A 16,161-nucleotide genomic window follows, 5' to 3' on the forward strand; every position below is an offset into this window, starting at 1 on the left:
TTTTAAATATTATGGATCGATTCTATAAATACATAAATGATCTATGATGTACATAGAACTAAATCGAAACAACAATTGGACAAAACAATTTAAATAATCATGATGTGAAGACTCAAATTCATAACTTTGAGTAATAATATGAGTTTTTTTAAATTATACTATTTCAAAAATACTCATTACATTTTGATTTTCACAAATTTGAAGTAGTTAACATACAACTTTTTTAGAAACACACTCCATACAAATATATATACATAAATTTCAAGAAGCTTAAGCTCGGTACCAACGAATTTGGTTTTGTTCGATCCCTAGTAGATTCAATTTTTATTCATTATTTTTATAATTTATATAAATATTATATATATGGACAATTTTAAAAAATTATATATATTGTTATATATATATATAACAATCTATTTAAAACTTAATTTGCGATATATTTAAATAAAAATAAATTATTATTAATTTGTCTACAATTTGACGGGTAAATAATATTTTTTATACTGAAAAAATAGTTAAAAATAAATTAATCTTTTTGATTATTTATCTACATTTTATATTTAACACAAAATGATAAATAATATTTTTTATATTGAAAAAATAATTTTAATTTATTAATAAAAATGTTCCAATGTTGTTTATGAATTTAAAAAAAAAACAAAAAATCAAAATTTTATTAGTTACAAAATTTAAAAAAACATGCATACACAAAATTATAAATAAAACATATCAATCATAAGCAGTCTGATGGTTAAAATGATAATCTTCCACACACGAACAAGAGTTTGAATCTTTGCAAATACAAATTTAAGTAAGATCATTAACAAATGAGATATTGATGGTTAAAACATATAAATCATATATATTATTGGCCAAAGTATGAGGTCACGAGATTAAAAACTGATTGAGATATTAGTGATTAATTAGTCGAAAGATTAGATGTTTAGATTACTAAGAGATAAGAAGCTTGTGATATTTAAGGATAAAAGACTTGTAAAAGTGTGTGATTGAGATGTAGTTTGTCGATGGATGAATAAGAGACATAAGAGACGTGTAAAAGTGTGTGAGAGGTCGGTAACAATGGATCGTGAGGTCATAATATTAGAGATCGATTGAGATTGATGGTTGGTTTGTCGAGAGATAAGAGATGTGAAAGTGTGATTAAGATTTGTGATTGGTTTACCGAGGGATAAGAAGTCGGTAGCATTGGTTTGTCAATGATAAGAGATTTGTGATTGGTTTGTCGAGGGATAAGATGAGAGATTTTAGTAATATGAGAAACTAATAGGAAAACAAAAAATATTGATGGTTAAATATATGGACGAGATTGTTGATTTGTCAAAAGTGAAGGTAAAAGATGTTGGTACTGAGTTGAGTACAGAAGTGAAGTGAGGTTATGAGATTAAAGAAGTGGATTGATGGTTGATTTGTCGAGGGATAAAAAGTCAATTGAGATTTGTTGATTGATTTTTCGAGGGATAAGATGTCGATAACATTGTTTTGTCAAGGATAAGAGACTTGTGAAAATGTGATTGGAATGAGGTTTGTCGATGGATAAAAGGTCGATTGAGATTTGGTGGTTGATTTTTCGAGGAATAAGAGGTTGATAACATTGATTTGCTAATGATAAGAGACTTGTGAAAGTGTGATTAAGATTTGTGGTTGGTTTGTCGAGGGATAAGAGACCAGTAACATTGGTTGACAAATTATAAGATATTTGTGGTTGGTTTGCCGATGGATAAAATGAGAGATTAAATGGTAAACAAAAAATATTAGTGGTTAAATATATGAATGAGATTGTTGGTCTACCGAAGAAGTTAAAATAAATAGGTTAGTGATATGATGAGATTGTTGATGTGTCAAAAGTGAAGTTAAAAGATGTCGGTACTGTTGAGATAGTTAGGTGTAGAAGTGAGGTTACAAAAGTAATAATATGAGATGTTTATTATGTAAGAAATACTATTTTTGGTTTACCGAGAAATTAGGTAAAGTCGGTGAACTAATGAAAAAAAAAGTTAAATGAATGTCTCCTTATCAACTTTGTTATCATTTTTTTTTTGATGAATAACAAAAACAAACGTTGAATGAAAGGAGTAAGAAATCTTTCATGTTCAGACCATAGATATTATCAACGAAAAAAATGATGAAGACAATGAAAACGATGATGATGACGACAAAGAAGTGAGTATAGTCTATTTCAACTTTGTAAATGTAAATTTTATTTATCCTTGCAAGTTGCAACGCAAGGGCCAGGTTATTGCACTATTTTTTTAACTCGTGAAAGTAGTTCAAATGGAAAAGATTTTACCTAAAAAAAGTCAAAGATACTATGTTTGATTCTCGCTCAACTCTATGATTTAAATAGGTTAATGCCAAACCTGAGTCATAAATAAAAAACTGAACTCTTCCTCTTGAATTTTAGGATGGATAGAAAAAGAAATAAGTTATTAATACGTGGAATTTAGGTTTTTTCTATAACAAATATATAACTAATTCAAATTTCTTAACCTTCCAATTTTAGTGATTGTAAACAATAGTTGGGCTGATGGGTTTAAGACATAATGGGCGTTACCGAGCTCATTTGGTTTAGCCTTTTAGGCATAGTTAGGTTTTATTATGGTTAATGAGTAATTGATTAAATAATAAATAATTTGTGAGGAGATTAATAATATGTTATTTTGTAATTAAAATATTTAGATGAAATAATATCTCTGTACCTGCATTTTAATTAAATAAACCTTAATATATTTAAATAAGGCTCAATTACTATTTGAGGTTAGATCTTAAACCGTGATTAGATGAGGCTCGAACTTTGAATTGTATCGTATAAAATTCTAACTATCATAATTTTAGTTATTTAAGACTTTTTAAAAAATAATAAATGTCTGTTTCTTACTTTCTTAATTAATTTACCTCATTTGTATAAATAAAATAACAATTTTTTATTTTTTCAATTTGTCAATATATTTTCACATTATAAGTAAATTTCTTAAGGTATTCAAACCGTATTAGACAAATTTGAACGCGTATATCTCAAAAAAAAACTCAATTTAAAATACAAATAAAATACAAATTCGTCTAAATTCGTAGACAATACATAGTGTTATGTCGTTATTAATTAAGCTATTTGAAAAATAAATATAAAATCTATCTCTATTAAAAATTTATCAAATTTTTCTTAGATTACACATTTTTTGTTACCAAATTATTTTTAACAAAATAGAAAGCATAAATCTCAATAAATAATAAGAAAACAATAATCAATTTTAAAACTACGTTCAAAACGTATTTAAATATCATTTCATTTAAAAACACGACAAATTTATTAAAAAAACAAAAATGATACGTTATAACAAATGTTTTGTCCATTTGGAGTCTCCAATGGTTAAAATTTTGATAGTTCGAGTTCATATAACACAATTTAAAGTTCGAGTTTCATTTGGTAAAATCGACGCAAGTTCGAACCTCAAATAACAATTCAGTCATTTAAATAATATTGATGGGTAGTTATTTTGAATAAATATGTTTTTATGTATAAAAATTTAAAGGATATTAATATATAATAATATATTTTAGTATTTTGGTTAATGAATTGAGTTACATGATTAATAAGAAAACTATGAAATCAGTTATTAGTTTTTGTTGTGAGTGGATTTATGTAGTGGTTTTATTAATATGATTAAGTTGAACAAACAAAGTTATTTATCTACTAAATAGTTTAAACCTTTATTTATCTAAGATTCTAAATAATATAGTACTTTAATAGTTTTAAGATAAATAATGTATATTTTGTCATGAATTTGATTATTTTTAAAATTATTTTCTTTTTGATATTTTTAATATTATATTTAAGTTTTTTAATTTTAATTTTTTACTATTTTTTTTTTTGTAAGTGTTAGGACAGTATATGCATATATATATATATATAAACAAGATAGATGGAACAAGTGAAAAAAAAAAGTGATGGCTGACCTACTAGTAGTATGTTCTCTTTCAAATAGAACAACTTGAAAAAAAAAATAAAATAAATAAAATAAAAGATGATTGTGAAAGGAGATGAGAAAGGAGATAAGAAGATTGCGTGGCATTTGCGTCCATATTTCTTTAGCACATTCTCATTATCCTCTTTCTATCTCCACCTTTTTTCATTAATTCATTTTGGTCCCAATATCATGTTGTTGTTATTGCATATATAATGCACTTTTTGAAAGATGCCAAATAGTTTTGTATCTTATAGGAAATAATATTACATATAATTTTGACATATGACATCTCTGCATAAATCACATAAGGGGGCTTAATGGATAAATAGTTGAGGGGAATGCTTTTTCTATTTGGAGATATTTATTCTCAATAGAGCAGTGGGACTTTATTAGAAAAAAAACATTTCATTGAATTAAGTGTACAATAAAGTTGGTTTGTGTTGTCTAGGAGAAAATTCACATAGGATTTTATCTAATTTTACTATTATGATGGGAAATGGGATGAAATGGCCTTATTAATAATTAATAGCCTTAATTCTAAAAAAGGTCCTCGCTTGATAATGTTTACAAAATAGGCTTTTTTGCCCTATAAAAAGTCCGTAATACCTCTCGCGCGCCTGTTTTATCGTTCAATTACGAGAAATGTCATTCACGCATTTTCATTTAAAAAGCGTGAGTTGATTAACGTGTTTTAGATGAAAATGCGTGAATGATATATTTCTCGCATTTGGTATTTTTCGCATTTGGTATATTTCTCGCATTTGGTATATTCCTCGCATTTTGTAGAAAGTGAATATACCAAATTTTGGTGACCATAATCTCTTGCCATATTATTCAACTCATCTGCATTTTGACATATGTGTCTCATGGAGTATCACAACCAAACATTCAAGTCTATCACAAATTTTAGCTCATGGAGTATCACAACCAAACATTGGCAGAAAAATGGATAAGTATACAGAACAAAATGATGCCACACTAAGAAAGCAATCGCCAATGACCGACAATGTGAATCAGCCTTGTTGGTAGGAATGTGAATGGATGTTCGCCTAGAGCTGATAGATGAGTCACATCGGAATTGAAAATGAACACCGCAAGAGATCCAAGCGGCAGAAGAGAAAGGAAGGTGAAAGTGTGAACATTGTGGTCGCTCCCGTAATACAAAGGAAACTTGTTGGAAGCCTTTTATCGTGACCTTCCAAGTTTCAGAATGATTTGATATGCAATCTAATAGTAGTCCTGGCCTAATTTTATTATCTTAGCATGGATCACCTACCAAGCAAGGCAGGGACATCTAGACTAGCCAGGAAAATTCCCGAATCGAAAGTCAGCCCCTAAAAAGATAGAACCTTCCCGCCCTAACGTGCTCCCTCTATCGTCCGCTTTTAGGGTAACCATTCTTGATATTTACCTTTTTTGCTTAACTTTCTTTCTATATACTTATCCATTTTTCTGCCAATATTTGGTTGTGATACTCTATGAGACTCCATGAGCTAAAATTTGTGATAGGCTTGAATGTTTGGTTGTGATATTCCATGAGACACATATGCCAAAATGCAGATGAGTTGAAAACATATGGCTGGAGATTATGGTCACCAAAATTTGGTATATTCATTTCCTACAAAATGCGAGAAATATACCAAATGCGAGAAATACATCAAATGCGAGAAATATACCAAATGCAATAAATATTAAATGCGAGAAATATATCATTCACGCATTTTCATCTAAAACGCGTTAATCAACTCACGTTTTTTAGATGAAAATGCGTGAATGACATTTCTCATAATTGAGCGGTAAAACAGACGCGCGAGGGGTATTACAGACTTTTCGTAGGAAAAAAAGACCCATTTTGCAAACATTATTAGGCGCAGGCCTTTTTTAGAATTAAGACTATTAGCAGGACATTTTATCAAATTTCCCATTATGATGGTACATTTTCCTTCTCAATTTTTAAATGATAACATTTTGCTATTGTAAAACTAGAGAAGAAAATATAAAAATTTATTAACACATCAAATTACAACTATTATTAGTTACATTTATTAAATAAAATGAATTAAACATTTTTATTGATTTTTATCTTTTGTATGCACCCTACCCTGTATTTGTACTTGAAACCAACATGCTAAATTCTTTAAATAAAAATTGAAATAAAACAAAATCAAATTAATTATTAACCACAAGTAGGTGTCAAATTATTTTACACAGAATAGTTTGATAACAATTTCTAAAATATGATTTTCTCAATAAAATATATTCTTATACAATTTTGTTTTAAAAAATATGTTTTCATAATATAGTCATTGATGTCCAGAAAAAAAGTACTAATTTCAAATTCTCAATATTGATTTTTTAATAAAAGCAAAGTATAATGCTTATTATTTATTTTGAAAACCTGTATAATGCTTATTACTAGTAATGTCAAAATTTATCTCTGATTTTGTTCATAAGGTTTTAAGTTTCAGTGGTTTAATTTTCTTTTATAAATGTAATTTATTTTTTATTTTGTATGGTTTGAGTTCTAGTATTTTTTAATTTAATTATTTTTACAATTGTATTTAATAATTATTTTTATGATATAAAATTAGCTGTTAGAATGTATATTTTTTTGTTTCTTTTAAAAGTGAAATTATTTATTGAGTTCACAATAATTTTTTTTAATAATAAAAGATTTGTAATTTTTGTCGAAAAAATAAATCAACTAATAAAGAAAGATTAAAAATGATAACAACCAACATATAATTTTGAATCTTAAGTATCTTTGTAAAAACTTTTGCGCATAAATGAGATAATTCATTTTTAAGTGCAAACTTCAAGACTAAATACATTTTAAACCACTCTTAATAATTAAATATTAAACAATTAATTGAGAAATAATATTATTTAATTTTTAAATTAAAATTAAATTAGTTATATAAAAAGATAGCACAATAAAAACTTAATAAAATAAAAAATTAGTCCTCAAAATTGACATTTCAATGAAAATAATAGATATGTAAGTATCATAATATTTAAATAAGCTGATAATAATATATAATGATAAAATAATATTTTTTTAAAGAAAATAACAAATATTTTGGTAATAAATTAAATGATGTAATTAATAAAAATAATAATAAAATTTATTATTTTTTAAAATTATTTAAAAAAAACTTTAAGGACATAATTGAAATCAATGTTAGTTGTAAACTATTTAAAAAATATATTATTGTGAATTGTAAATCATCCAATGATTGATTATATTAATGGATGTGATATTAGGATAGAATAAGTATTATTAAGCTTTTTAAATGGATTATTTAAATAACTTCAGGATGTATAAAAAGTTATTATAGTCATTGATTTAAAAATATTTTTTTTTAAAAGTTAAAAAAATATTAATATATAATAATAAAATAAAAAATAATAATTTAAAATAAATATATTTTAATATTTTAATTAATAAATTAAATCATCAATATAAATAAAAAATAAAATAATGATCCTATAATAAGTATTGAACTAAATTTTCAATTTATTTAAATATTATTTTATTATATTATTAAATTTATTAATTAAAATACTAAAATATTTTATATTTTAAATTATTATTATATATTAATATTTTTTAAAATAAATTTTCCCTTTTAAAAATAATTACCCTTAATTACATCTTAAATAACCCACATTATCAATTGAGATGGTTTGAGATAGTATTATATAAATAAAATTTTGTTTGATATTTTAATTAATAATTTAAATATTAAAATAATAAAAAGAAGGATAATTTAAGTGAACATAATATCTGATGAACATAAAATATCATGTTGATAATTTGAAATGTAAAATAAAAAATCAGAGAGATATATAATTTGAAAACATGTAGGCCATTCATATGTGGATAAGGCAAACAAGACTGATCTCCCTAGATTTTATTGGGAGATCTTTTCCTACAACCTCTAATTAGATCCTTTATTTAATTTCTCATTTTTTTTTGTCTTAAAATAAATATAAATGAAATTACTTTCCCATTTCAGGCAGCAATACTAATATACCATGTTTGGAGGAAGAAAGTTTCTATACCTTTGACTAGCTCCCAAACTAGCACTCCTTTCATGGATTCTTGACTTAATCTCCAGATTAGCTTGGATCTATCTAATTCCAGAGAAAAAATGGAAGTGCAAATTCACTGGCTGCCGACTTTCCGATCATCTCCTTCGTTCAATCGCCGGAGTTCTAGAGATATCTGGGTCATGGGTAAAAGTAAAACCCTAAATGTGCAGTGTAAATCCAGATCTTTTACAAACTTGGATTCAATTTTCGACGATGAATTCAAGAAGAAGAAGAATACCCATTTGACTGAATTCAGATTTAGTGATCAGTTCGATTCGGATATTAATGATCATTTACCGAAATGGAGAGAAGAGATCTTAAGGGCGAACATGGAACTAAAGGCGAACAGTGTTGATATTCCTTTCTCTTTACGGATTATAAAAAAGAAGAATCAATGGAAACAGGGAGTTAAACAAGTAAGTGAATCAGCTTATTGTTCGATGAAGAAAGCATTTTCTTCAATGGTTTTTATAATCCGTGAACTTCAGAGTTTCTCTATACAAATGAGAGAAAAACAATCATACGAAAATCTTCAAGGAATAATCGATTGCGTACAGAGAGAAATGCACGATTCATTTGTCTGGCTTTTTACACAAGTATTCTCTAATACACCAACTCTAATGGTATCCTTAATGCTTTTACTCGCCAATTACAGCGTTTATTCTATGTCTATGCCTTCGTTAATATCCCCGCCGCCGGCCGTAGAACAACAACAACAACAACAACAGCAACAGCATGGGAGATTCGATTCATCGTTGGTTAAAACATTCTCTGTTTCTTCAACCGGGGGAAGTAACGGAGGTGGAGGGAAATTCCGTCCGGCGACGGCGAGAGATGCGGATGATGATAGTTCGGCGGCGGTGGGGAGGAATTACTTACAAAGGGTTAATTTGATGGATGAAGATTTGTTGTGGGGTTCGATTGTGGATGAAGCTACGAGAATGAAGGGTGGTTTGGAAGATGAGAATTTGCGGTGGTTGGTGGCGCCGGTGACGGCGGTGGTGGAGGAAGACGATTATGTGGATTATTTTGTGACGGAGATGATGTATCAGACGGGTTTGGCTGGAGACCCGAATAATTCAATGCTTCTTGCAAACTTTGGTCAGTTTCTTTACCTAGTGGCGCGAGATTTTGACAGGTAAAACTACTTTCTTTAAGAATAATTAGATAACTAATAGTTTTTTGAATTATTAATCATTTAATTATATTTAAAATTAAAAAATTTTTGATTGTTTGTGATTTTTGGAGTATTAATTGTTTTATAGAATAATTTAGAATTTATTAATATATAATTATAAAATAAAATATATTTTAATGTTTTGATTAATAAATTTAATAATTGAGTTTTATGAGTGTAAATGATATTATATTTGGATTTTGAGTTAAAGTAATTTTTTTTAAATATTTTATGTAGATACTAATATATATGATTATAAAATATTTTTTTTATAAAAGTGAAATAAAAATATTTTAATATTTTAATTGATGAATTAATTGATTAGATAAAAGATAAAATAATGTTTAAATATAATTATTTTAAAAAAATCAAAAGAAACAATGCCTATGTTTTTATCGAGTGGAGATTATTTTTAAATGTTAATAATTTAATCATTATTTTACTTTTTATAATTTAAAAATACTAATTTCTATAAATAATTTATGTTCTTTTCTTTTATTATAAGCAAACAAACTAAATAACTTATTTATGGCTCAACAATAGAAAAAAAAAATTGATTTTACACCCCATTAAATAACTTAAGTGTGAAGAGTAAGAGTGATTCCTAAGGGTTCAAATGTTAAAGGTTCAATTCCCCTTAAAAATGTCTTAAGTTTAAGTGACTGATAGATGTCATTTTAGATTTTTATTAAAAAAAATTAACTTACAATTTTTCAGAATAATGGTAGATTTAAAGAGTATATATTTTGTACATTTTACAGAGCTGAAGTATTTTTCAAAAAGGCGTCGAATGTAACACCATTGGATGCAGAAGCACTAAACAAATATGCAAACTTTTTGTGGCATGCAAGGAATGACATTTCCGCAGCCGAGCAAACTTATTCAGCGGCAGTCTCAGCATCTCCTACCAATTCCAATTATGCTGCTATTTATGCCCATTTTTTATGGAGTACTGGCGGTGAGGAAACTTGTAATCCAACCGATCAATCTCCACAACTTCAATGACAATTAAAACCATTAAATTGTTTAAGATGACAAATAATTGATCTTGAAATCCAAAAATAAATTGTAAATTATCATTTCTTAAGGATCTAAACTATTTTAATGTTGTCAAATGAGTTTTTTTTTTAAATAATTTAGCTTTTGCTGCAAGATTGGGTCATCTATAAAAAGAAACTATGATAAAATTCAGGTGTATGTGACTAGTAATGGTTGTGTTAGTTGTGACATATAAACATTATAAGTAAGTTTGTAATGAAATCAAGTTTTAAAATAGAACTATTCGGAGTATTCATCTTTGGATGACATATTTACACCAAGATTGACGCATTTGTTAGGAGCTTTAATGTTAGTATTTAACTGCAATTATTTCAACAATTACTTTTGGGATTTATAAGTGGTGTTTGTTGCCTTCTACAACAAATTTCATCACATTGGTATTCTCGGTATTACTACTATTAGCCCTCAGATAGAGCTAATTTTTCTTTTTATAAAAAATAGTAAGGTATAGGTTAATTGATTTATTAGAAGGTTTTAGACTTGTTAATGTATTTTTATAAAACGGGTTGGGTAAGAAAATGTGTCCCTAGGCTACAAATACAATCACCTATTCTAAATTTGATTAATGTTGTATGATCCTAAAATCATAATCAAAATACTTGAATAAACCTAACTTCAAAACATAAAAATCTAAAAAATGACCAAAACACTAACATTCATATTTTTAGACTTAAATTTGTTGAACTTTGGCTAATTTGATTTAGGTTAATTCCAATGATCAAAATGTTAGATTTATTGAACTTATATATATAAATAATGTGTTTGGGCTATTATTTATTCAGAACCCAATTGATAAAGTGATCCACTAAAGTATTTTGGTTATTGGGCTAAGTCATGTTTGGTTATTAGTATGGTACAGTTTATTATGTATAGAAATCGGATTTTATTTAATATTTATGATGGATTAAATAATAAATAAATGAAAATATAAATAGGGTTGTGGTCCCCGATTCATAGATGTCAGTTTCATTTTCTCATAGCCTCCATCGTTAGAGAGAAGCAAGAGAGACGGTCTATAGAATTGGAAGATCCAACCTGTGGTAACTCAAAAACTTTGGGCAATGACATCAGGTACGCTTCCGCTTAACTTATCATATCGACTTATTAACATAGAGAATCATTAATTTTGTTTTGTCTAGTTAAACACTAATATAATGTTGAAGATTATAGATCATGACTAAAGAAAACTATTAGATAATTCAGACTAAAACAAGATAAGAATAAATATTTCTAACAATTGGTATCAGACCAAATCTCTATGTTGATCTGTTGATGTTAAGATTATGATATGAATACATTTTTGATCTGTTAATACTAAGATTGTGATATGAAGAAATCGTTGATCTGTTGATCTTAAGATTATGTTAGGAAGAAATTATTAATTTGTTGATCTTAAGATTTTGTTATGAAGAAATTATTAATCTTTTAATATTAAGACAAGATTTCTTTACACTGACTTACTGACTTTTGAGTTCCTAGTTTACTTCCTTTGCTATTAATAAAATAAAGTAATTAAGACTAAATATTATTATTATTATTATGTTATTTATATATTTTTTTATTTAAATATATATATATATATATATATAGAATTTGAAAAGGTTTATTATTTATTTTATTATAATAAATAAAGTAAACAAATAAAGATTAAAATTATTATATATTTATTATTATATATATATATATAATTTGAAAAGTCGGATAAACAATTTTAAGTATTTTATATTTACATTAAATATGTAAGTGACAGTTATTTTTTTTTACTCATATATTTTATATTGATTATTAAAAATATAATATATCATTAAAGAACTTTTAATTATTTTGATGATATAAAGTTAAACCACACCAAAAGGTTATTAGAAATTAAAGAATTAAGATTATATTAAGATTGAAGGAGTTTATTATTATTAACAATTAATTAAAACAACATGTTACCAAAGTATCCTCTCTTGTTAAGATTAATTTGTTAAGAATTTTAAATGATAGTATACTTTTAATTCATGCGGATATTGTATCGCCGGCCCAAAGGAAGATCAATATTGTCGGGCCGAATTAAATATACACATGTAATGATAAATATGTGACAATTATTTGATATTTCTGTGAACAATATTTCGGTCCAAAGATAGATTTATTGTTTGACATTATTTATTGTCAATATTTGATCATAACACTATATTATCATTTATAAGTTAAGATTTACATCAAAAGACTAACTTTTAACGTTGTGCCAGATAAATTTTTTTTTTGATGGACAAATCTTAATATAAATACTAATTATATTTGGATAAAATATGTGTTTATGATTTCAGTTAATGCTTCCGCTTCTTCAATATCTGTCAATGTTAATTTGATTCTTATACTGAATGGAAACAACTTTAAGGACTGGAAAGAAAATGTTCTGATTATCCTCGGTTGTATGGATTTAGACCTTGCGCTTCGGATTGATCGTCCCACTATTACAGATGAGGGTACACTTGATGAAAAACGGGACCTTGAAAAATGGGATAGATCAAATCGCATGTGTTTAATGATCATCAAGCGAGGAATTCCAGAAACATTTCGGGGTGATATCTCTGAAGTTACTGATGCTAAGGAATTCATTAAGGAAATTGAGAAACGTTTTGCAAAAAAACGATAAGGCTGAAACTAGCACGCTTCTAGCGAGCTTAACCTCAATGAAATATAAAGGAAAAGGAAATATAAGGGAGTACATTATGGAAATGTCTCACATTGCTTCAAAACTAAAAGCACTAAAGTTAGAGCTTTCTGATGAACTGCTCGTGCATTTAGTTTTGATCTCTCTTCCTGCACAATTTAACCAGTTTAAGGTAAGTTATAACTGTCAGAAGGAGAAATGGACTCTTAATGAGCTCATTTCATATTGTGTGCAAGAGGAAGAGAGATTGAAGCAAGATCGGACTGAAAGTGCTCATCTGACTTTGAAAAATAACTTCAGGGATCAAAGAAATAAAAGGAAGAACCTTAAAGAAGCTGTTGGTGGTCCCGCACAAAAGAAACAACAAACTAAAGAAAATGAGGAATTTAGTTGTTTCTTTTGTCGGCATTCCACACACATGAAGAGGGACTGCACCAAATATCATGCGTGGCGTGCAAAGAAAGGTGACATTCTTACTTTAGTTTGCTCTGAGGTTAATTTAACTTCAATACCGAGTAACACTTGGTGGGTAGATTCTGGTGCTACTACTCACATTAGTGTTTCTATGTAGGGTTGCCTGAGCTGCCGAAAGCCAAGTAATGATGAAAGATTCCTATTTGTGGGCGATGGCAAATCAGTTGAAGTTGAGGCTATTGGGAACTTTAGATTATTATTAAGAACTAGTTCTTATTTGGATTTGAAAGACACTTTTATTGTACCGTCATTTAGACGGAATTTGATTTCTATTTCTGTTTTGGACAAATTTGGTTTTTGTTGTTAATTTGGGAATAGTTAGTTTAGTCTTTCTTTAAATTCAAGTATTATTGCAACTGGTTTTTTGTCGGTTTATGATAATCTATATTTACTTGCTACGGTTGCCTCATATAATGAAACTTTGCATACAAGTACACGCGGTACTAAAAGAAAATTAACAATTGAGAATTCTGCATCAATTTGGCACAATCGTTTAGGTCATATATCTAAACACAGAATTGAAAGACTTGTAAGTGATGGAATTCTTTATTCCATTGATTTTTCCAATTTTGAAGTTTGTGTTGGATGTATTAAGGGAAAGCAAACAAATGTAAGAAAATTGGGTGCCAATAGAACTACAGACGTCTTAGAACTCATACATACTGATATTTGTGGGTCATTCCCTACGGTCTCTTGGAATGGTCAACGATATTTTATTTTGTTCATAGACGATTATTCAAGATATGGCTATCTTTATCTAATTAGTGAAAAGTCCCAAGCACTGGACGTGTTTAAGGCATACAAAGCTGAAGTAGAAAATCAGCTTGGTAAAAGAATAAAATTTGTCAGATCTGACTGTGGTGGTGAATACTATGGTCGATATGATGGATCCGGAGAATAACGTCCAGGACCATTTGCTAAATTCCTAGAGGAATGTGGAATTATACCTCAATACACTATTCCAGGTTCTCCTCGCATGAATGGTGTATCTGAGAGACGAAATAGAACTCTTAAAGATATGGTAAGAAGCATGATTTCTCATTCTACTTTACCGGAATCTCTCTGGGGAGAAGCAATAAAGACTGCAGCATATATTCTCAATAGAGTTCCAACTAAAGCAACAACTAAAACTCCTTATGAGCTTTGGACCGGTAAAAAGCCAGTCTTAAAGCATTTTTATATTTGGGGATGTCCAGCAGAAGCAAGGCCTTATAAGCCAAATGAAAAGAAATTGGACTCCAAAACAGTTAGGTTTTACTTTATTGAATATTCTGAGAAATCAAGGGGTTATAAGTTTTGTATTCCCACGAACAGAACTATTTTTGAGACGGGAAATGCAGTGTTCTTTGAGAATATTGAGTTTGAGGGGAGAAATACTAAAGAATTTGTATTTGAAGAGGAATTTGTTCATATTCCTACAATTGCTACTGATGATAATCATGAATTTATTTATGATATTAATCAAGAAGCAATTCCAGAATTTCAAGACATTAATACAAATCTTCCCATTGAAAATGAGGTAAACATTCCTGAAGAACAAACTCAACCACCTCAAGAACAAATGCCATTACGGAGATCCACGAGAGAAAGGAGAAATGCTATATCAGATGACTATATTATATTTCTCCAAGAACATGAGGATAGCATTGAAATGATGGAAGATGATCCTATCAACTTACATCAAGAAATGCATAGTTCTAATTCTCATAAATGGGTTATTTCCATGAATGAAGAAATTAAGTCCATGAAAGACAATGACGTTTGGGATCTAGTCTCATTACCCGAAGGTGCGAAATCTATTGGTTGTAAATGGATATTTAAAACCAAAAGGGATTCAAAGGGTGATGTAGAAAGATATAAGGCACGTCTTGTTGCAAAAGGTTTCACTCAGAGGGAATGTACTAATTTTACAGAAACCTTTTCCCCTGTTTCGACAAAAGACTCTTTTAGAACGATCATGGTATTAGTGGCGCATTTTAATCTTGAGCTGCACCAAATGGATGTTAAGACTGCGTTTCTAAATGATAACATTGATGAAACAATTTTTATGAACCAACTAGAAAATTTTGTGGTGGGAGAACCAAACAAAATGGTTTGTAAACTAAAGAAATCCATATATGGTCTCAAGCAAGCTTCTCGTCAATGGTATCACAAATTTCATGAAATTATTACCTCATTTGGTTTTGAGAGTAATGTAATTGATGATTGTGTATACCACAAGTTTTGTGGGAGTAGACATATTTTTCTGATTTTATATTTTGATGATATATTGCTCGCTAGCAATGATACAGGCTTACTACATGAAACTAAAAGATTCCTTTCAACTAAGTTTGAAATGAAAGATCTTGGTGATGCCTCTTTTATATTAGGAATTCAGATACATCGAGACCGTTCTCGAGGTATACTTGGATTGTCACAAAAGAGCTACATTGAGAATGTACTAAAGAGATATGGCATGCAGGAATGTAAATCAGGAATTACCCCCGTTGTTAAAGGAGACAAATTTTGTCTTCAACAATGCCCTAAGAATGATCTTGAAATTAAAGAAATACAGAAAATCCCTTATGCATCTGCAGTAGGGAGTTTGATGTATGCACAAGTTTGTACTCAACCAGATTTGGCATACATTGTCGGAATGTTGGGCAGTATCTGAGTAACCCTGGTATGGATCATTGGATAGCAATCAAGCGGGTTATGCGGTATTTAAAAAG

At 28.2% G+C, this 16,161-nt stretch overlaps 2 protein-coding genes across 2 annotated transcripts; both read left to right on the forward strand.

Annotated features, from left to right (window-relative positions):
- The first annotated feature begins 7,982 nt into the window (after positions 1–7,982).
- On the forward strand, positions 7,983–10,403 carry LOC124915606. Its single transcript, XM_047456367.1, has 2 exons — positions 7,983–9,216; positions 10,017–10,403. Exons 1-2 carry the CDS (start codon positions 8,138–8,140, stop codon positions 10,258–10,260), a joined length of 1,323 nt encoding a protein of 440 aa, XP_047312323.1. The 5' UTR covers positions 7,983–8,137; the 3' UTR covers positions 10,261–10,403.
- A 2,216-nt stretch (positions 10,404–12,619) lies between these two features.
- LOC124929354 lies at positions 12,620–12,958 on the forward strand. The gene has a single exon (XM_047469700.1). It carries the CDS (start codon positions 12,620–12,622, stop codon positions 12,956–12,958), a length of 339 nt encoding a protein of 112 aa, XP_047325656.1.
- Positions 12,959–16,161: the final 3,203 nt, after the last annotated feature.

The sequence above is a fragment of the Impatiens glandulifera genome, chromosome 1 (assembly GCF_907164915.1).
Source record: "Impatiens glandulifera chromosome 1, dImpGla2.1, whole genome shotgun sequence".
Classification (NCBI taxonomy): domain Eukaryota; kingdom Viridiplantae; phylum Streptophyta; class Magnoliopsida; order Ericales; family Balsaminaceae; genus Impatiens; species Impatiens glandulifera.